General features: G+C 61.5%; 1 protein-coding gene across 1 annotated transcript in view; it reads right to left on the bottom strand.

The window, feature by feature from the left end:
• Nucleotides 1-16,115, bottom strand: part of LOC137455227 (hydrocephalus-inducing protein homolog) — a 49,806-nt gene extending 33,691 nt beyond the window's left edge. The window contains exons 1-13 of the mRNA XM_068165847.1: nt 15,996-16,115; nt 13,087-13,203; nt 11,504-11,638; nt 10,245-10,444; nt 8,760-8,884; nt 7,875-8,076; nt 6,388-6,547; nt 5,363-5,462; nt 3,503-3,621; nt 2,596-2,819; nt 2,402-2,469; nt 1,047-1,282; nt 334-434 (exon numbers count right to left, since the gene is read on the bottom strand). Coding sequence (XP_068021948.1) covers nt 334-434; nt 1,047-1,282; nt 2,402-2,469; nt 2,596-2,819; nt 3,503-3,621; nt 5,363-5,462; nt 6,388-6,547; nt 7,875-8,076; nt 8,760-8,884; nt 10,245-10,444; nt 11,504-11,638; nt 13,087-13,203; nt 15,996-16,115 — 1,907 coding nt within the window. The remainder of the gene's footprint in view (nt 1-333; nt 435-1,046; nt 1,283-2,401; nt 2,470-2,595; nt 2,820-3,502; nt 3,622-5,362; nt 5,463-6,387; nt 6,548-7,874; nt 8,077-8,759; nt 8,885-10,244; nt 10,445-11,503; nt 11,639-13,086; nt 13,204-15,995) is intronic.
• Between the last annotated feature and the right edge of the window lie 3,759 nt (nt 16,116-19,874).

Here is a 19,874-nt window from a genome sequence, read left to right on the forward strand (position 1 = left end):
AAAGGAGGCTGGAGCCAGCTGGGGCTTGGGCTCTGCTCCCAAGGAAGAAGGGAGAGGACAAGAGAAATGGCTCCAGGCTGTGCCAGGGGAGGGGCAGTGCCAATCATTCACAGGATTGCTGTGCCCTTTAGGCAAGGGCTCAGGGCCAGGCCTGTCCATTCTGGGCAGATGCTCCTCAAGGTGGCTGCTGTCAAAGCCTGCTCTTCCCATCTCTGGCTGGCCAGAAGCAGCTCCTGGAGCCAGCCTTCTCCTGTGCAGCTGGAGCCAGCAGACCCCATGGCAGGGGCTGGATGCACCAGGAGAGCCAAAGGGCTGCAAGGAAAGTGCTGGTACCTGGCTGTGAGGGGCAGTGAGAGCAGCTCCTGGCCCACACCATCCACATCCACCACCAGTGCCAGCTCGTAGGTGCCCAGGGTGTTGGAGCACAGGGTGACCTGGGGGGAGAGCAAAGCACCAAACACTTCCCACAGCTGCTCTCCTGCCATTGCCATGCCCTGGGAAGCAAAGGGAGGGCTTTGCCCTAGGTCTGCTGCTCCATGTGCAGAGCACAGGCTCTGGCAGCACCACAAGGCTGCTGGCAAGAGCTGCTTGGAGAAATGTCCTTGGCAGCTGCCAGGCCCTGTGTGAGAGGAATGCAGGCACCAGCAGAGCCATCTTGTGCTCAGCACTGCCTGGCAGCTAAGGGCCCAGGCTCTGCTCTTCCCTGAGCAGCAGAAGTGCAGGGCAGAGCTGCTGACTCCAGCAGAAGCACTCCAGCTGTGCAGTGGGAAGCTGCTGCAGAAGCTTGGCCCAGCAGAAGCTGCTCAGCTGCCAGAGCTTTTGCAGTGCCACTGAGATGACTGCAGGCAATCCAAGTGTGGGGCAGGAGCTGCAGCTTCTGCCTGCAGAATCCAAAGGCTGCTCCTTCAGGAAGGTGCCAGAGGCCAGCCCTGCTGCAGGGCTCTGCCTGGCCTCACCCTCCCAGGCAGCAGCACTGAAGCCCTCTCCCAGAGCAGGGAAGCCTCAGCCCCAGCTGCCGAAGCCCCTCTGGCCCCACCGCTCCCTACCTGGATGTCCACGAAGCTCTTGGCACAGATGGTGCCTCTGCAAGGGCTGATGGTGAACTCACAGGGCCTGAGGAGCCCCGTGGCTGCCCTCCTCCAGGAGGGGAGAGAGTTGTCCAGCAGCTGGGCAGCGCTGGGCACGCTGGGCTCTGCTGTGCCATCCCCGGGCAGGCGGAGGGCGAAGGCCAGGGGCAGCGGGGAGGCGTTGGTGAGGCGACAGGACAGGCTGTGAGGGAAGCCTAGGGGAGAGGACACAGCTCTGCACCTCTGCACACAGCTCCTCTGCCTCCTGCTGCCCAGAGCCTGGCATGCTCAGACTGCACTGGGGCTTGGGCTCTCCTCACTCGGAGCTACAGCTGCTGGGGAAGCCAAGCAGCTCTGTGCTGGCACTGCTGGGGGACAACTCATTCCCCATCAGGCAGCCAGCTGCCCTCCTGGCCAGGAAGGCCAAGGCTCTCCTGGGCTGCATTCAGGAGAGTGTGGCCAGCAGGGCATGGGGGAAGCCTTCAGCTGCCAAGGCCTCAGCCATGCCAGCAGCTAATGAGGACACTTCTCCTCTTGGATCCCCTGGTTCTGCCTGCTGGCATTCCTCTTGCTTTGGCTCTTCACAAGGAAACCAAGAGGCAGAGCAGGGATGGAGGGAGGGGAGGATGCAGCTCAGCAAAGGCCAGCAGCCCTCTCACAAGTCCAGCAGCAGGAGGAAAACAGAGAGGGATCCTGGCCAGGCTGCTCCTGGCTCTTCAAGCAGCCCAGAACTGGCTTCCCATGCACACCTGAGACCCCCTCAGGACAAAGCCTTCTGTCAGACTCAACTGCAGCACCAGAATCTGCATCTCAGGCAGCAGAGCTGGGCTTCTGCTGGGCAAGGAGAAGGAGCCCAGGGCTCTGAGCACACCAGGGCCTGAGGCAGAGCTATTCCTTGGCCACATTGCCTGGCAGGGGAAACCCAGTGGCCCTCCCAGCCCCAATGAACATCTGACACTACAGCTCGGGGGGGTGGGGGTGGAAATGGTGTCCAGGCCTGACAACAACATTGAGCCACAGCAGGCACAGGCTAGTCCACAGCTTCAACTCCCTTCTCCTGCAATCCCACCCCCTGGGCCCTCCTGGGACTGTCACAGCCATCCTGCTGCCAAGGACTGGCAGCCTGGGGCTGATGAGGGACACCACAAGACACCGGCTGCTAGTCCCTGGGGCCTCTTGGATCTCATGATGGCAAAACACTGCCTGAGCAACCTGCAGCCCTGCTTTAACATCCTGAAGGCTGCTCTGGAGGGCCACAGGTGCTGGAGGCTCTGAGGCTGCACTCTGGGGCTGCAGAGCCCTCAGGCTGTGCTCCAAGGCCAGGCCACACTCACCATAGGAGACGTCCCCGAAGCGCAGGCAAGGGACATCGAAGTGCAGAGAAGGTGCAGAGACACAGCCCCTGTGGGGACACAGCAGAGGAGGCCTTGGCTTGGCTGCAGAGCACTGCAGAGCCTGCAGCTTGCACTGCTGCTGGCATGCAGCAAAGCTGCTCTCACAGCACAGGGGGCTTCAAGCAGCCTCTCACCTGACAGTCAGGGTCACAGGCTCAGGGGATCCTTCCACACGGAAGCTGAACTCTTCTCTGAAGTGCCCCAGGCTGCTGGGACAGAAGCAGACCTGGACAACCTGGGACCCACCTGGCAAAACCAGGCCCTGACAGGGGGAGAAGCTGAAGCAGGAGCCCAGAGCTGTACTTGGAGGGACCAAGCTGAAGGAGGCATCGATGGCTCCTTTGTTGTGCAGAGTCACCTGCAAGACATCCAATGGGAACACCTGAGGAGCCTTCCTCCCTCCCTCCCTCCCTCCCTCCCTCCCTTCCTCCCTTCCCTCTCTCCCTCCTTCCCTCTCTCCCTCCTTCCCTCTCTCCCTCCCAGGAGGCTGATGTGTGTCCTGGTCAAACACCTCACAGCTGGAAGAGGCAGAAGCTGCTGCCTGCTGCTGCTTGGCAGAAACCAAAGGACAGTTCTGCCTGTGGGGGTTTCATGCAAAGCAGCCAGAACTGGAGAGAATGAATCCTAGAAGGGGTTGGGCTGGAAGGAACCTTCAAGCTCATCCAGTCCCAGCCCCCTGCCATGGGCAGGGACACCTCCCACCAGCCCAGGCTGCTCAAGGCCTCATCCAGCCTGGCCTTGAACACCTCCAGGGAGGGGGCACCCATGACCTCCCTGGGCAACCTGTGCCAGTGCCTCCCCCCCACACACTGCAAAGAATTTCTTCCTTCTCTCCAGGGCCAGGCTGCCCTCCTCCAGCTTCACCCCATTCCCTCTCACCCTGGCACTCCCAGCCCTTCTCCAAAGTCCCTCCCCAGCTGCTGGCAGCTGCTCTAAGGTCTCCCTGGAGCCTTCTCTTCTCCAGGCTGAAGAGCCCCAACTCTCCCAGCCTGTGCCCACAGTGGGACTTCCCCCCAAGCCCTGCCAGCCCCTGCTGCTCACCACATAGCTGTTGGTGGAGCCAAGCAACACCTGCCCAAGGTCCAGCTGCTCCAGGCTGAAGCAGAGCCAGGGCCCTCGGCCTTCCCCTTGGATGTGCAGAGGCAGCCTGGCCTCCCGGCCTGGGGAGAGAGTTCCATTGGATGACTCCTTGAGGGGGGCAGGGACCTTCCAAGGGCAGCCAGCCCAAGCCCCCTGCCCTCAGCAGGAGCAGCTGCAAGCAGAGCAGGTGGCTCTGAGCCCCAAACAACCTGAGCTGCAGTGGTTCCAGGCAGGGGAAACCTGCCCCCTCCCGGGGCACTTTGGGCCAGGCTCTCAGCACCCTCAGGGTCAAACATTCTAGGGGGATGAGGAGGGCAGCCAAGGGGCTTGGAGGAATCAAGGAGCAACAGGAACTGACTCCCCACTGAAACCTCCTGGGGCTCCTCTTTCAGGCACCTTGCCTCTGGGACAGACTCCAGCCTGAGAGCACAGGGGAGCAGCTGCTTTGCAATGCTCCTCTTGCACAGCCCCAGGAGAGGAAGGCCCAGCAGGGCCTGGCAGGAGCAGGCTCCTCTCTGCCAACACAGAGCATTTGCCCAGCTCTGCCTCCCAGAGCCCCAGAGCAGCTCAAGGGCTGTGTGCAAGCAGCTCTCCTACTGCTCTGCAATGCTAAACCTCTCCTGGAGATCCAGCCCTGCTGCCAGGGATGGACATCTCCCTCAGCAGAGCAGAAGGCCCAGAGGCAGCAGCTCAGCCCTGGCAAGGTTTGCAAGCAAGCCTTCCCTTGCCCAGCTCTGACAAGTGCAGCTGGGGCAGGAAGCCATTTGGGGAACACAAGCCCTGGGCTGGCACTGGAGGTGGCACTGGCCAAGGGAAGCAGGCCCAATTGCTGGGCAAGTCAAAAGCTGATCCCTGGCATGGGCGTCTGTTGGCTTGGGGCAGGAAGGAGAGCAACAAAGCAGCAGAGCAGGGTTGGTGCTTTCAGCACCCTCCAGGAATGGGAGCTGGGCTGCTGGACCTCCACGGGCTCTGGAGCTGAGGCAAAGCATCAGGTTCCCTGGAGGAAGCCTGCAGCAAGCTCCCACCCTTGAGACACAGCCTGAGCAGCACCCTGCAGAGGTGGAGAGGAAGGACAAGGAAGCCTGGACCTGGCTGCAAGCACTCCCTGCCCTGGGCTAGCACAGCAAAGCCACCACCTCTGGAAGGGCAGAGCTGGGGGCAGGGATGGCTGCTGCCACCCACAGCCTGAGCACACTGCAGGGAGACAGCAGCAGCACAGAGCTCAGCCAGCAGGCTGCTGGGGCTCAGCTTGCCAGGGAGAGCCTTCTCCTGCTGAGCAGAGCCAGCCCTGAGCAATGCCACCCAGGGGAAGCACAGCCTCAGAGCTGCCAGGGGACAATGCCCAGGCAGGGAGAAGCAGCTGCTGGCCAGAGATGCTCCTCGGGAGGGCACCCCGCACTCAGGGGGAGGAGATCCAGGGGCTGGGAGCACTCTGGAACTCAGCTCCTACCACCTCAGGAGCCCCAGGATGCCTGCAGGCAAGGAGGACTCCTCTGGGAGGGAAAGGGGCTGGAGGAGCTTAGGGGCCACTGAAGCTGCTGAGGTCTGTAGCTCCTCAGCCTTCACAGCCTCCTCCCAGCAGGGCAAACCCAGGGCAGGAACCCTGAGCCCTTCCCTGCCTCCCGTGGGATCTGGGATCCAGAGGCAGTGTCCTGAGCCCTGGCCTTGGCCAGGAGAGCAGCTGGGAGCCACAGGGACAGCAGGCACGGGTCCTGTTGGCCACTGACCCTTCCTAGCAGCTAGAGCAGGAGCCAGGGGGCTGGAAGGTTGCTGGGGCCTGGCCTGCAGCCTGGGGCAGAGAGCAGCAGGAAGAAGCTGTACCTGAGATGGCACAGTAGAGCCTTGCTTCATAGACTCTGGCTGCCTGGGGCCTAAAGGTCACCTGGATCTCAGCTGAGGAGTTTGGCCACACCTCTCCCTCCTAGAAGAGAAGATGGCAGCAAACCATTGATCTCCAAAGCTTCCAGCTCAGCTTTGCAGCCACAGCCCTGCAGCCTCCCTTCAGAGCAGCAAGGCAGAGCGAGGAGCAAACACCACATGTGCTGGGCTGGGGGAGGAGAGGCAGACACAGGCACAGCTCTGCATGGGAACCTGCTCCAGAAGGGAGGGAAGCCTGGGAAAGCAAGAGCCTGAGAAGGCTGGACAAGGCAGAAGGGCAGAGAGCCATGGAGCAGCCCACTTCTAGCCAGCCCCAGAGCCCAGTGTGGAACATCCCCAGAGCCAGTGAGGAAAGATTTCCACTCCCAGGGCTTGAGGCCAGGCTACACTTGGTGTCCCTCCATCCTTACCTGGAGCACCAGGAGCCTGCCAGAGACAGAGCAGCAAACTGCTCTCTGGCCCCAGGGGCACCTCAGCTCCCAAAGCCCCTTGCAAGCTGCCAGCCTTGGGCCCAGGCTCAGAGGTGACCCTGGGAGGGAGGTTCCCAGCCGGTGCCATCCCAGGTTCCAGGAGGGGATTGCTCCTGCCACGACTCAGCTGAACTTTGCCTCCTCTCCTTCCCTTCTTCAGCTGGGTTGGGACCTGGCAGTGCTGTGACAGCCTCTGGGAAGCCCCAGAGCCCCCAGGGAGGGGCTGGCCTTGCAGCTGAGCCTGCAGAGCCCTCTGAAGGCTGGCAGGACGCTGAGGCAGTGCCCTTCTGTTGGAGCCCTGGCAGCAGAGCTCAGCTGCCAGCAGGCTCTCGCCCTCTGCCGGGAGCCTGCAGCTCCCAAAGGCTTTGGGCACCGCGCTGCGCCCCCGGGGCTCCAGCCCTGAGCTCTTCTCTCTGGGCACAGCGAGCCGGGGGCAGGCTCTGCCAAGGGACCTCCCCCAGGCAGGAGGAGGAATGGGGGCTCTGGGCTGGGGCTTACCAGCGGCTCGATGGTGAAGATCTGGGAGCGCAGCAGGGCCTCTGCTTGCGCCTTCGCCCTCTGCTGCTGGCAGATGTGGGAGAGCCGGGAACGGCGTCCTTGGAGAGCAGGCTGCTTCCTGGGCTCCTCGGGGGGATGTGGCTTGAACTGCCCCTGCAGCCTGCAGCCCAGAGCCAAAGCCCAGCAGCCCATCAGGCAAGGGCAGCGGCAGCAGCCCTGCAGAGGCTCTGCCAGAAGGCCTCGGGGAGGCACAGCAGCGGCACAGCAAGGGGCTGCCCCCGAGCCCCCGGCTCCCAGCCCCAGCCCAGCACCCCTGCCTCTTCCCTGCCCACTTGCACTCCATGCTTGCAAGCTCTGAAGAGCTCTGTGCAAGCCAGCAGCCCCCCCAGAGCCTTCCTGCCTCACAGCCACTGCCACAGCTGATGGAGGCTCCAGCAGCAGCAGCCTCCAGTGGCTTTTCCTCCCCTAGAGCTGCCCAGGGCTGCTCTTGGCACAGCCTGAGCTTGCACAGCAGCCACACACTGGGCAAGGCAAACCAGAGAGCAACCCGGGGCTGGCCCAGCCCCACTGAAGCTGCCTTGCTCAGAAGCCCCTGAAGAGCCCTCCAGCTGAAGGCACTTTCCTCCCCTGCTGTGGCTTCAGACTAACTGCAGCTCCCTCCATGCCCCCGGGGCTGGAAGGACACCCAAGGCTTCCCCAGCTCCCCCAGGCTTTGCAGTGTGCTTCCCAGCTCAGCCCCTGGGCTCCAGGTGTTCCTCTGCTGCCTGATGTGGCAATTTCCCAGCTTCCCCACAGCCAGCCTTTGGAGAGCCTGCCCCATCTCCCACCACCACAAAGACACAGGTGCTGGAAGCCAAGGGGGCTTCCAAGGGCTGCCTTGCTCCACCCTCCCTGCAGAGCCCTCCACCTCCCAACTCTGCTCAGCCTCTAAGGAAGGCTGGAAATAGCTCCTGGTGCTGGAAACTGGGACAGCAGGAGGCAGTTCATGGCCTGCAGCAGGATGGCCTCAACCTTCCGGGCCCCTGAAGCACTCTGCCCTGCACAGGGCTGGGAAAGGAGCCTGCCAGCTTGTGCCAGCTGCAGCAGGAGAAGCTGCAGTGAGTAGCAGCAGAGTTGTGCTGCCTGCAGCTGTGCTCAGTGCTGCTACTCAGTGCAGCCCAGCACTGAGCCTTGCCTCAGCCTCGTGGACCCTCTGGAGCCCAGAGATCTCTGCACCTCAGTGCTTTGTGCCCCCACAAAGGCAATTTGCTCTCTGGGGAAATCCAGGCCCTGCAGTTCCTCCCCAGGACACCATCCTCAGCTGGAGTGTGGATGCAGCTGGGAAGGGAAGTGCTGAGCTCCAGTACCCCAAAGCCCAGGGGTCCAGGCCTTGGTGCTGTGGGGGCTTTCCTGGCCTCCACCACTGCAAAGCACCCAGAGCCCTGGAGGCCAGCCTTGAGTGTCACCCTTGGAGAGGGATCTGCCTGCAGTGCAGCTTTCCAACCCACCTCTGCTGCTGCTGCTCCTCCTCCTCCTGACTAGCAGCAGCCTTCCACTGGAAGTGAGCTCTCACATCACTGCCATTGTGGATGAGCAGGGTGCTGCGGGTGCTCAGCGACAGGTAGGTCTTCTGCATGGCCAAGGAGCTCCTGTCCAGCCTGATGTTCACATCCACAGCTGTGCCACTGAGGCTGCTGTGAATGTCTTCTCCTGGAAGAAAGCAGAGGGGAGTCTCTGCTCGTCTCACTTGCAAGCTACAGGAGCATTTGGATCCTTTCTACCAGCCCCAGACAGCTCCAGTGCTCGCTGCAGGGCTGCAGCACCACAGCAGCACCCAGGGAGCACATCAGGCTGCCCAGGAGCCAAGGGCAGCAACAGGCACAAAGCAAAGCTCTGCTGCAGGCAGAGGAAACACACCCCAGGGCATCTGTGAGCAAGGCTCTGCTTCTGCATCAGCTCTGCTGAGCCAAGGCTGTGGGCAGCATTTGGAGGTCACACCTTGGCTCCCCACTTACTCCTCAAGGGCCTGGGGAGGCTGACACTTCTCCTGGGGCCTGAGCTGGGCTTCTCCTGCCCCAGGATAAATCTGACAGCTCTCCAAGGAGGCAGGGAGCACTTCCTGCCCAAGCCCAAGAGCCTTTTAGTCCTGAAGCTGTGAGGTGTGGGATGGAGATGGGGAGAGGACAGTGCAGCAAAAGGGTCTGAGGCCAGCCCAGGGAGAAGCAGAGCAGGGGACAGAGGAGTGCCAGAGGCCCTGGGCACCACAGAGTCTGGCTGAGCCCTGCCCTCCTCCTGTCACCCCTCAGGCCCAGCACTGGCTGGGAACCAAAGCTGAGCCTCTGCAGGGGGCAGCCAAGGACACAGAGTGCAGGCAGGCAGTGCCCAGCACTGACCTGAGTCACAGTGCAGGCTCAGGACCCCGCGGTGCTCCCCGCTCCGCAGCGGCAGGAACTCCACAGCCACCTGCACGGCGTCCCCGACCCCCAGAGCTCCCACACAGGGCTCAGCAGAGAATGGGCTGCAAGAGAGAGACAGCAGGGCTGCTGCAGGGAGCCTGCAAGAGACCTTTCAGCTCCAGTCCAACCATGCTCCCATTGCTAGGTCACCACCAAACCCTGGCCCTCAGCACCGCACCAACCCCCCCAGGGATGGGGACTCCACCACTGCCCTGGGCAGCCTGGGCCAGGCCTTGACAACCCCCAAGGGGCAGAAATGGTTCCTCATGGCCCAGCCCAAACCTGCCCTGACACAACTGAGGTCATTTCCTCGTGGCCTATCACTTGTTCCTTGGGAGCAGAGCCCAAGGCCTGCCTGGCTCCAGCCTCCTGTCAGGGAGCTGAAGGATCCCAGAAGATCTGCCCTCAGCCTGCTCCAGGCTAAATCAACCCCAGATCCCTCAGCTGCTCCTCACAAGACTTTTGCTCTAGAGCCTTCACCAGCTCTGTTGTCCTTCCTGGAGCCAGCCCAGCACCTCAATGTCCTCCCTGCAGTGAGGGGGCCAAAAGTCCTTGCAGTACTCAGGCTGTGAATCCAGTACCCAGTGCAGGGGTACACTGCCCTGCTCCTGTTGGCCACACCACGGCTGAGCCAGGCCAGGATGCTGTTGGCCTGCTCAGCCACCTGGGCACAGGCTGGCTCAGCTGCAGCCTCTGTTGAGCAGCACCCCAGGTCTTTGCTGGGCATCTTTCCAGCCACTCTTCCCCCAGACTGGAGTGTGGCAGGGGGTTGCTGTGACCCAGCTACTGGACCTGCCACTTGGCCTTGATGAACCTCATGCCATTGGCTTGGCCTTTGACCCAGCCTGGCCAGGTGCCTCTGTAGGTTAACAAGCAGCTCAGCACTGCTGCCCAGCTTGGGCCTGTCTGCAACCTGACTGAGGCAGCCTCAATGTCCTCACCCAGGGCATTGAGAGAATGTTCAGGAGAACTGGCCCCAGCACTGAGCCTTGGGGAGCACACTGGGGACCAGACACCCAGTGGAGTTAGCTCCCTTCACTGCAGACAGCAGAAGGAAAAGCAACCCCCCGGGATCAGAAAGAGAGCTCCTGGCTCAGTGCTGAGGAGATTCAGCCCTCAGAAGGGCCTAGAGGAGAAAATGACATCAGGTCCCCCCCACACCACACTGCACCCAGCTCCCTGCAGTGAGGCTGCAGAGCCCAGCTGCTGGCAATGCCACCAGAGCAGGGCTGCTGGAGAGCACAGGGCTGGAAGAGCTGCTGGCACTCAGAGCTTCCCCCTGGCTTCCTGCCAGCCAGAAACCTGGCCTGCAGAGCTGCAAAGGGCAAGGCAGCTCCTGGCCCAGGAGATGCCAGCCTAGGAAGCAGCCAGGGCCGGGCCAAGCCTGGCCTGCAGAGCAGAGCAGGATGCTGAGCTCCTCACCTCTGAGTGCTGAGGCTGTAGTGAGCCTCCCGCTGGCCCAGGTTGCGCAGCAGCAGAGTCCTCTGGGTGCTGTGCCTGACCGGGCAGAGGGAGAAGTGCAGCTGCTGGGGGAAGTCCAGCACAGCCTGGGCACCTACAGCCCGGATGGGCACAGGGAACTCCTCCCTCTGGGTGACACACAGCAGCTGGTGGCAGTAGTCCTGCAGGGAAAGGAAGAGCCTCAGCAGGCTGCAGGCAGTGCCGGCCCCGGGGCAGAAGGGAAGCTGCTGGGCTCTGGCTGCCTGCCAGCTGTGGCATCTTCAAGAACTCTGCCAACCAAACCAAAGCAATTCCATGCTTCTAGAAGCACCCCATGCTCTGTGCTGAGCCTTGTGGGAGCACCCCCTGCCCCCATTTTGCAGGGGAACACGGGCATGGCTTGGAGCAGCTACAGAAACAAGGAGCTCTGTGTGCCCAGCACCCACAGCATGGCTGGGAGGGTGCTGGAGCACTGGGCCAAGCTGCCCAGAGAGCTGCCCAGAGCCACAGACCAGTGGGGCTTGGAAGGCTCCTCTGGAGAGCATCCAGTCCACCCCCCCTGCTAATGAGGCTGTGCCTCTGTTGTGGAGTCTCCTCCCCTGGAGAGCTTCCTAACCCTCCTGGACATTGCCATCCTGGGCAAGCTGCTGTGGGTGTCCCTGCTCCAGCAGGGGGGTTGGGCTGGGTGAGCTGCAGAGCTGCCTCCCAGCCCCCACCATTCCATGACTCTGAGAAGCAGCAGGCACGAAAAATGCTGGCTCCAGAGCTCAGCTTCTGTTGTCTGCCTGCTGTGGCCAGCAGGACAGCCAGGAGGTGAAAGCAGTTTGCCAAGGTGCTGCTCCACACTCTGCTCAGGCCCACTTTGCTTCCTCCAAACCACAGGTCACTCTTGAACAGACTTTTGGATTCAGCCAGGCAGTAAAGCCATGAGGAGGCAGCAGTGGACACAGCCTAGAAAGCAGCACCTTGAGAGGCTGCCCCCAAGCCTCACCCTGAAGCCAAGGAAGGTCACCCGAGGAGCCCCAGCAAGGAGAAAGAGCCCTGCAGCACCCAAGTGCCTCCTGCCCAGGAGAGCAGCATCTCCAGCATGGGAAAGGCTTTCTCCCGGTCTGAGAGCCAGTGCAAGCCTCCTGAAAGCAGGACAGCTCCTCAAAGGCCAGCCCAGCTGCCCTGCTCTGCAGCCAGCCCTGCAGCTGCACCTTCCACTGAAGGCAGCAACCTCTTGAGACCTGCAGCCTCACCTTGTGCTCCTCGGGGGTGAAAAGGATGCGGTAAGTAGAGGCCATGCCAGGTGCTACCTTCTGCCTCACACCCATGGGGCCAAGCAACTTGAAGTAAGGAGAGGTCTCCATGATGACCTTCACCCACTGAGGAACCTGCAGGAGAGACACAACTGGGATTTTGCCACCTGTGGCACTGTGAGAAGAAACCTGGCCATGGCCAGCTGCATCCTTCCTTCCCAAGGCACTTCCAGCACAGAGCACCAGGCTGGAGCCAAGTGCCTGCTGCCTGGGCAAAGGAGCTCTAGGACATGGGCTGCAGGCCCAAGCCCTGCTGTGAAGCAGAGCCAGAGGAAAGGAGAAAGTGAGGCCCATTTTAATGAGGAAAGGGGAAAGAGCAGCACAGTGTCTGGGGTCAGTGTGGAGCACACCAATGTCCCAGGGGCCTCTTGCCAACACTCCCAAGCTGGGCACCAGAGCAGGAGTGGCTCTGTTCTCCCCAGCAGTAACTGAGAGGGACCACACTTTGCAGCCTTCCTTGCCAAAGGGCCTTCTCTTTCCAGCCACAGCCCTGGCAAAGCCTCTTCTCTCAGGACACACTTGGCCTGCTCTTGCTCTTCCCCCACAGCTTTTGTTCTCCCTTTGTTTCCCCCAAGAGGCAGGTGTGGGGAGGAGCTCCTTCCCCTGCTCTCATGCAGGCTGCTTCTGCCTTCCCAGCTGCCCTCCTCTCCCCTTCACATCTTGCTCTCCATTGCAGAGCAGCAGCTTCCAGGAGGCTTTGCTGTTGCTGAGCCCTCTCTGCCTCCAGCACCCTGCCTGCTGCCTGGCAAGAGAACCCCCTGTGTGCACAGGCTTCTCTCCTGGAGCCCTTTTGCACCCAGCTCCTCTCCTCCCTCCTGCCTCTTCCCACCAGCTTGCTCTGGGCACCTGCCTCACTCCAGCAAATGTTTCCCCAGCTGAAATCCAGAGAGTCTCAAACGTTCCCCTTGCCACAGCAACAAAACTGCTGGCATTTGGCAGCATTTCCCTGCTCCACTTCTCTGGGGAATCTCCTCAGCACCACCAATTCTTTCCAAGCACAGGTGGAGACCTTCAGGAGGAGATGGCTCTGGATGTGCTGTGGTGCTCCAAAGGGAAAGCAGAGCTCCAGAAAAGCCCCAGCAGGGCTGAATGAAGCTCAGCAGGACCCCAAGTGGCAGCTCAAGGCCTCCCCTTGCTGCTGCTCCAGCAGCCTGTTCCACTGCTCTTTCCAAACACCTCTCCTGGAGCCCCTCCCTAGGCCTTGTCCCAGCATCAAGTGGAGAAGACAGCCCCTGAGCTCTGCCAGTGAATTGCAGAAGCAGCTAAGCAGGCTGTGAGAGGTGGAGATGCCCTCCCCAAAGCCAAGACTAACCAAGGAGCCCTCAGGCTGCGGTGCACACTTGAGCTCCAGCACGAGAAGAGAGAACAACTGCAGAGCCCCCCACATTCTCAGCAAGCCAGGGCTTTCAGTGGCAAGGCTGCTCTCTAGGCAAGCTCCTCTGGGTGAGCTCCCAGCAGCACATGGCAGTGTCAGAGACAGCATGCCCAGAGTGGGCAGGTTCCTCCCACCCCCCAGCACTTACCCTGCCCTTGTTGCGCAGCACCAGCGTCTCTTCGTAGACCTGGTGGGGGAGGTAGTTCTGGAAGAGCACCTCTGCTGGGAGAGGCTCAAAGCAGCTCTGCTGCAGGGCAGCTGGCAGCTGGGGGTGCACAGAGAGCAGGCAGAGGTTCAGCTGCTGGCAGCAGGACTCCTGAGCAAGAAGCCTACACTGCTCTCCAGCCCAGCCCAGCCTCTTGGCGAGTCCCTCTGCCCAGCTCAGCCTGGGCAAGCAGAAGCTCTCCCACCTGGCTCCTGGGTGGCTCAAGAGGAGCTGGGCTGTGCTGAGCAGGCTCAGGCTAAGCAGCTCCTGGGCTGTCTCTCCAGGTTCCCTCTCCCAAACACGGGGCACAGCCCTGTGCTGCTGTGGTCACACAGCACCAGAGCACTCCCTGACAGTGCTGGCAGCACTCATGGAGCAGCTGAGGGCCAGGAATGGACAGGAGGCTCCAGGGGAAACACTCTGGGGATGATCTTTGCTCTGAGGCAGGGAGGCCGAGGCCCACACAGCCCCAAAGAGCTTTGCCAATCTAAACCTGGGAGCTGCTAAGGAGAGAACAGCAGCAGAGGAGGGAAGGCAGGACAAGCAGAGCTGAGTGCTGGCAAGGGTCAGCTCCCTTCTCTGCAGCACTGGGCAGCTGGAGGAGGACTGGACTTGGCAGCTCCTTCTGCCAGGAGCTTTCAGTGGCTCTTTGGTCCTGCTCTGCTGCTGCTGCTTTTGTTCCACTCCACTGCAGCAGCAGCCTGGCAATGCACACAAGCAGCAAATGCTGGCAGAGCAGAGGCACTGCTAGGAGAAAGTTCCTCCCTGCTTTGCCTCCCCTCTCCCAGCTGTGCTGCTGCCACTCCACAGCCCCAGGCAGCTCTCCTGCTGCTCCACACAAGCCATGGCCAGGCTGAAGCCAGCAGCTGCAGCATGCTGCCAGTTCTCTGGGTGCCCAGCTGAGGGCTTCCCAACCTCCTGGGCTGGCCAGGGCAACCCTCAAGCAGTATGTCACAGGTGTGCTGCTGGCCATTGCTGCTCAGCAGCCTCCCTCCCTGCTCTGCCCTCGGGGCTGTGTGCTCTGGCCAGCAGCTCTGGCAGCAAAGCAGCTTGAGGCCCAGCTGCAGCAACCACTGAGCCAGACAAGGCACAGCCAGGGGCTGAGGCCCCTCTGCAGCTGGCAGGAGCCTGCAGCCTGCAAAGCCAGCCCCCGGGAGGGCCCCAACCTGCTGCTCCACCCCAAAGCACCACTGCAGCTGAGTGTGCTCAGTCCTGAGCAACTCCTGCAGGCCTTCAGCCCTCCAAGGCCAAGGCTGCCAGCAGCGAAGGAGTCCCAGCCCCAGGCCCTTGGCAGCGACCACCCCAAGCAGCAGCTGCCTGTGGCAGCAGGAGGCTGGCAAATGGCAAGCTCCTGCCCTTGTGTCCTGCCCCAGCCTGCCCCCTGCATGGGGCTTGAGTGCCAGGGGCTCAGCTCCAGGAACCCCCCCAGCTGCAGCAGAGCTTCTGCAGCACAGCTCAGGACTTGAACATCTCAGCAGGGAGCAATGGCTGAGCTTTCTGCTGGCAGGAGGAACTCAGCACTGCCAGCAGCTGCACAGCACAGCAGGGCCTGGCCAGCCAGCTCTAGAGAGAAGCTGGAGGCAGGCCTGCCACCAGCAGGCTCCTCTCCAAATGCCTCAGCCAACAGCAAGGAACAGGGCAGGAAAAGTTTACCTTTGGACAGGAGGCCTCACTGGAGTCTGCAGGCTGGGGAATCAGGGGCAGGGTCCTGGCCTCAGGCTTGCCCCTCCTGGGAACAGGGGGCAGCTTCCCCTCCTGGCTGCTGCCCCTCTGGGTGGAGACTGGGGGCAGCTTCCTCTCCTGGCTGCTGCCCCTCTGGGTGGAGACTGGGGGCAGCTTCCCCTCCAGGCTGCTGCCCCTCTGGGTGGAGACTGGGGGCAGCCACATCTTCTGAATGTTGCCCAGCCTCTGCTTGAGCTGGGGCAGCCTCCTCTCCTCAGCCTTGCCACCCCTCTGGATGATCTGGGGCAGGCTCCCCTTCTGAGTGCCACCCAGGCTCTGCCCCATGAGCTCAGGCATCTCCTGCAGGAAGGAGGAGGGAGGCAGCTGAAACACACACCACCAGCACAAGCCACAGCAAGCCCTCTGCTCCTCTTGTCCAAGTGTCACTGAGGAGTAATCTGTGGTCAGAGCTACCAGGCCAGTCCTGGGAGCCTCCTGAGGGACCTGCTGCAGTGTTTCACCCCAGAGCATTCCTGAGGCAGAGCAGAAGAGAGCAGCTCCAAGCAAGGGGCTCTGTCCCATGAGCTGCTGCCTGATCTGCTGGGGCATGCCTGGGGCTTGCTGCTCTCTGGGCACTTGTTCCCTCTGTAGTGCTGCTGGCTAGAGGCAGGGAGCTCTGAAGAGAGCAGGGCAAGAGTGCTCAGAGCTGCCCCAGCTCTGCCCTTGGCCCAGGCTCCCCAGCCTGCCCTGTGGAGATGGCACTGCTGGGGGAGGCAGAGGAGGGCAGAAAAGCAGCCCTGTGCCAGGGCTGAGGTGCAGAGGAATGCCTCCAAGTCTGAGTTCTCCTTCATTCTCTCTGTCCTGGCCTCACAGAGCCCTCCACAGAGACATCTCCTTGAGAGACCCTCAGCAGCAGGGCAGCTCCAGTCAGCAAAGAGGACATGGATGGAGAGGAAAGAAGAATTGCCCTGACTCCACTGTTGGCAGGGCTGGATCTGTGCTCCATGGAGGCTATCCCAGCAGGGTGGGGGTTGGAAGGCACCTCTGGGGCTCAGCCAGTCCAACCCTCTTGCAAACACAGGGTCAGCCAGAGCAGCTTGCCCAGGATCACACGTGGTGGGTTTGGAATGTCTGGGACCTCTCTGGGCAGCCTGCCCCAGGGCTCCTTCTTGACCACAGCAGCTACTTACAGTTGCAGGCTGCTTTGCCTCTCTGGCTGGCTTCAGGTGGCCAGGTGCTGCCACTGTGCCCTGGAGCCTCTCAGGCATTTTGGAGGGCCTCCTGGAGCGCTGGTTCTGCTCAGTGGCCATGGCTCAGCTCACCTGCAAGGAGCAGCAGCAGACCTTTGAAAAGCCAGAAGCCCACTGCCAGCAAAGCCAAAGGCTCCACAGTGTCTCCAGGCTGGGGCATCCTTCCCCAGGGGAGAGCACCTGGGCTGCCCTGCTGCTGTTTCTGACTCGGGGAGCACAGAGCTCCATTCCCTGGGCAAGAAGCAGAGCTGCTCAGCAGAGCTGCTCAGGGCTGCTCTGCTTGGCTTCAGGGACAGAAATGAGCCAGCAAAGATGACTCCTTCCAGACACACAATTACCACAGTGCCCAGGAGCATTTCTCCATGGAGAATGAGGGCCCTGCTCTTCACTCCCTGGCACCCAAACTCCAGGCTCCCTACAGGCACCCCAGAGGCTGCAACAGCAGAAAGAAAAGCAGGAAACCACTCGAGGAAGAAGCTCAACAAGAAATGCTGCAGGGGTGAGAGCAGGGCCACTTAAGGCTTCATCCTAACAGCAGCAGAGGCTCTCCAGCCTCCTTAGCCTACAAGCAGCATGGCTTAACAGGTCCCCCTGAGTGAAGCAGGTCCAGGTGAACTTCTTCCACTCAGCAGCATGGCCACCACCTCTCTTCATCAACCAAAAGCTATCAACAGTGAGCTCCACTCTGCTGAGGGGCACCAGTGATCCACAGCCAAGCTGGCACAAGAGGCACTGCCAGCAGCCCTAAGCAACATCCTCTCCCCCTTGCTGAGCCAGCTGCAGATTCTGCAGCAGCACTTGCCAGTGTCCAGCACAGGCTGCTTGATGGTCACATCCTGAGCAGCTGCCTTCCTGGAGCCTCCCTGAGAGCTCTGAAACGCTCAGGAAACCTCAGTCCCAACCAAGCTGCTTTCATCTCAATCCTCCAAACCTTCTTGGGCAAATAATTCTCAGTGTGCCTGCCCCACTCCCACACTGGGGCCCAGTCTCTGGAAGAACAGAAACACTCAGCTCAGAGACACCCAGCTGCAGAAGGGGAACTGACCAAAAGCAGCAGGAGGAATGCAGCCTCCAGCCTGACCTTGGCAGGCTCAGCCTGATGCCGGCTCCCCAGCACACACACACACTGCTGGCTGCCAGGACAGGGAACATTACCAGCGGCTGCACTGCTGCAGCACTGCCTGGGACCCCGTGCTGGTGAAGCTTGGACTTCACTGAGTTGTTTCCCATCCCTCAGTTCAGAGGCAAGGTTGGACAACCTGTCCTGAGTTACCTGCAGCCTCCTGAAGCCGTCCAGCCTCTGGATTTTCAAGAGAGAGATGCAGGAATTGCTGCTTCTCAGGAAATCCCCTAGGGTTTTAAAATGCAAGGAAAGGAGAGTTGGGCTGGGGTAGCTTTGCAGTCTTTTCTACCTAGGCATCTGCTGCACCTTTCATCCTCAGCCTGCACAGCGTTTGCTAGGCAGAGGAGAAATCCTCTCACCCCTCACTTGCAGATGGGGCAGCACAGGTGAAAACTGAAGGCAAAGACATCCCAAAGCCCAAGTGCAAGGGAAGGAGGATCAGACTGGCAGCAGGGAGACAGGCAGCCTCTCTCCCCTCCACGTTTAGTCCCAGCCTGGGTGCAGACACAGCAGCATCCCATGGCAATAAAGAAGAGCCAGAGGGATTTTGTGTTTCAGGGAGCAGTTTGTCCAGCTGTGGGGGCAGGGAGAAGGGGCTCCAGCTCCTCCGGGGGTCCCCAGCATGGCAAGTGCTGCAGCTCCAGGGGGCTCTCCCCCAGCACAAGAACCTGCGCTTGGCTCCAGGGGCAACCTCCTCCCTCCCATCCTGCCCCGAGCAGCAGCTGGGTGCCGGCAATGGCCTCAGCACTGCTGTGCGGGACAGCGGCGCTCAGGCTTCCACCCTCCCTGCCCGGCCCTGCTCCCAGCCCTCCCTCCTGAGCTCAGCAGCCAAAGTCCCCCCGGGCTGGGGCTGGGGAGGGGACACAGCCATCGTCACCTCGGCCCGGGGCCGGCACCAGCGTCCAACGGGACCCAGCAGCACCCACCAGGACCCAGCAGCACCCAGCAGCGATCCCACTGCCACACAGTCGCGGCCGGGCTGTGCCTGGTTGCCACAGCGACAGAGCCTGAGGCCACCCAGCGGCCCCCTGGCAACCGCGGCACAAAGAGAGGAGTGCCCAGCGCTGGGAGCAGACGGCAGCCAGCGGGCACAGGGCTGCCCAGAGCCCACAGGGGAGCTGCCTGTGGAGCCCTGCTCCAGCTCCCCCAGGGCAGGCCCAGAAAGCCTCTCGGGCCCCAGGGCTGCCAAGCTGCTCCTGCGGGGAGCCCCCACACAGCTCCTGCTGCCCCAGGAGACACAAACCGGCTGCCTGCCCCTCTGGCCCTGCTGCCTTGGCTGAGCCCAGGCTGCCACTGGCCTCCTGTGCTGCAAGTGCCCCTTGCTGCCTCCCCTCCAGTCTCTCACCCACCGGCACCCCGAGGCTGCAGGCTGCTCCCAGCTTTCCCAGGGAGGCTGTGCATGCCTCTTCCCTGGGGGTGTCCAAGGCCAGCTGGGATGAGGCCTCCAGCAGCTGAGGCGAGTTGAGAGCTGTCCCTGCCCAGGCTGGGAAGCTTCATCTCTGAGGCCCCTTCCAACCTCAGCCCTTCTGTGCTCTTTCAGACACAACTCACCCTACGAAGCAGTCTTGCTTTCCACTCACCTCAGACAGGGAAGAGCACTGCAGGATGCACAGCCCAGAGTGGCTCCCAGAGCCCCTGCTCAGGCAGCATTGCCCCTGGCAGCTAAAGATCTGCTTTGTTTCAGCAGCAACCTGACTCTGTCAAACTGCTCAAAGGAACTACAGAGCCTGCAGGTCCCCCACACTCCCAGGGGGGGTCAGGGGCGCTGAGAGATGTCTGTGTTCCTCTTGGCCCCACATTCCCTTGCTGCCCAGGAGGCCCATGGTGGGCTGCAGGACACTGTCAGCATGCTGTGCAGCACTGCTGCAGGTGCTGGCAGGGACACTGCCAGTGCCCTTCCTTCAGCTGGCCCAGGATGTCACCCAGCTGCTTCAGCACTCCTCCAGGCGTGGCTGGAGACCGGGGAGCACAGTGCTCAGTCAGCTCAGCATCTCCCACAGCCATGCCCAGGACCTGCTTGGCCAAGCAGAGGCCCCAGCCAGGCCCCAGCTGCAGTTCCTTGACCCCCAAACCCACCTCCTCTCAGCCAGGTGTGCCTGGTGGCAAAGATTCTGCTCAGCTCCTCCAGGACATGGTTGAGTTTCACCTGCAGGGCCTTGAGGCTCTCTCTGGCTTCTGGGTCCAGGTGGAGGAGGGACAGATTGGAGAAGCCATCAGGGTCCCTGGTGCAGCCCTGGGGGACAAGGCCCTGGGGATGCCTGCAGAGCATCTCCCAGCAGCAACAGCAGCTGAGGGAGAGCAGCCATTGACCACAGCCAGAGACTCCAAGAGCCCCTGCTCAGGCAAAGTTGCCACTCTGCAGCCATTGCACTCTGCAGCCATTGTGGCTCCAGAGCTGACCGGCACTGGCACCGGCACTGGCCCCGGCGTGCTTGAGCTGAGAGCTTCCTCTGTTGGTTTATAGTATTTAGGGGAAATACAAATGATTGCATTTATAACTATAGCATTGAAATAAATACATGATAGTATCGAGGTGGAACAGATCTATGTATTGATTAGTTTGTTTTAACAGCTAACAACAGACCCCTGAGCCATGGCAACAACTCAGCCAAAGGCCATTAGAAAATCACTTGGTGCCCAGACAGAGCTGGTGCACAAACACACAGGAGTCCAGGCTGCTGGCTGCAGAGAGTGCT

Source organism: Melanerpes formicivorus, unplaced genomic scaffold (genome assembly GCF_026170545.1).
Source record: "Melanerpes formicivorus ecotype bairdi unplaced genomic scaffold, bMelFor1.0.p_v2 SCAF_93, whole genome shotgun sequence".
Taxonomy (NCBI): Eukaryota; Metazoa; Chordata; class Aves; order Piciformes; family Picidae; genus Melanerpes; species Melanerpes formicivorus.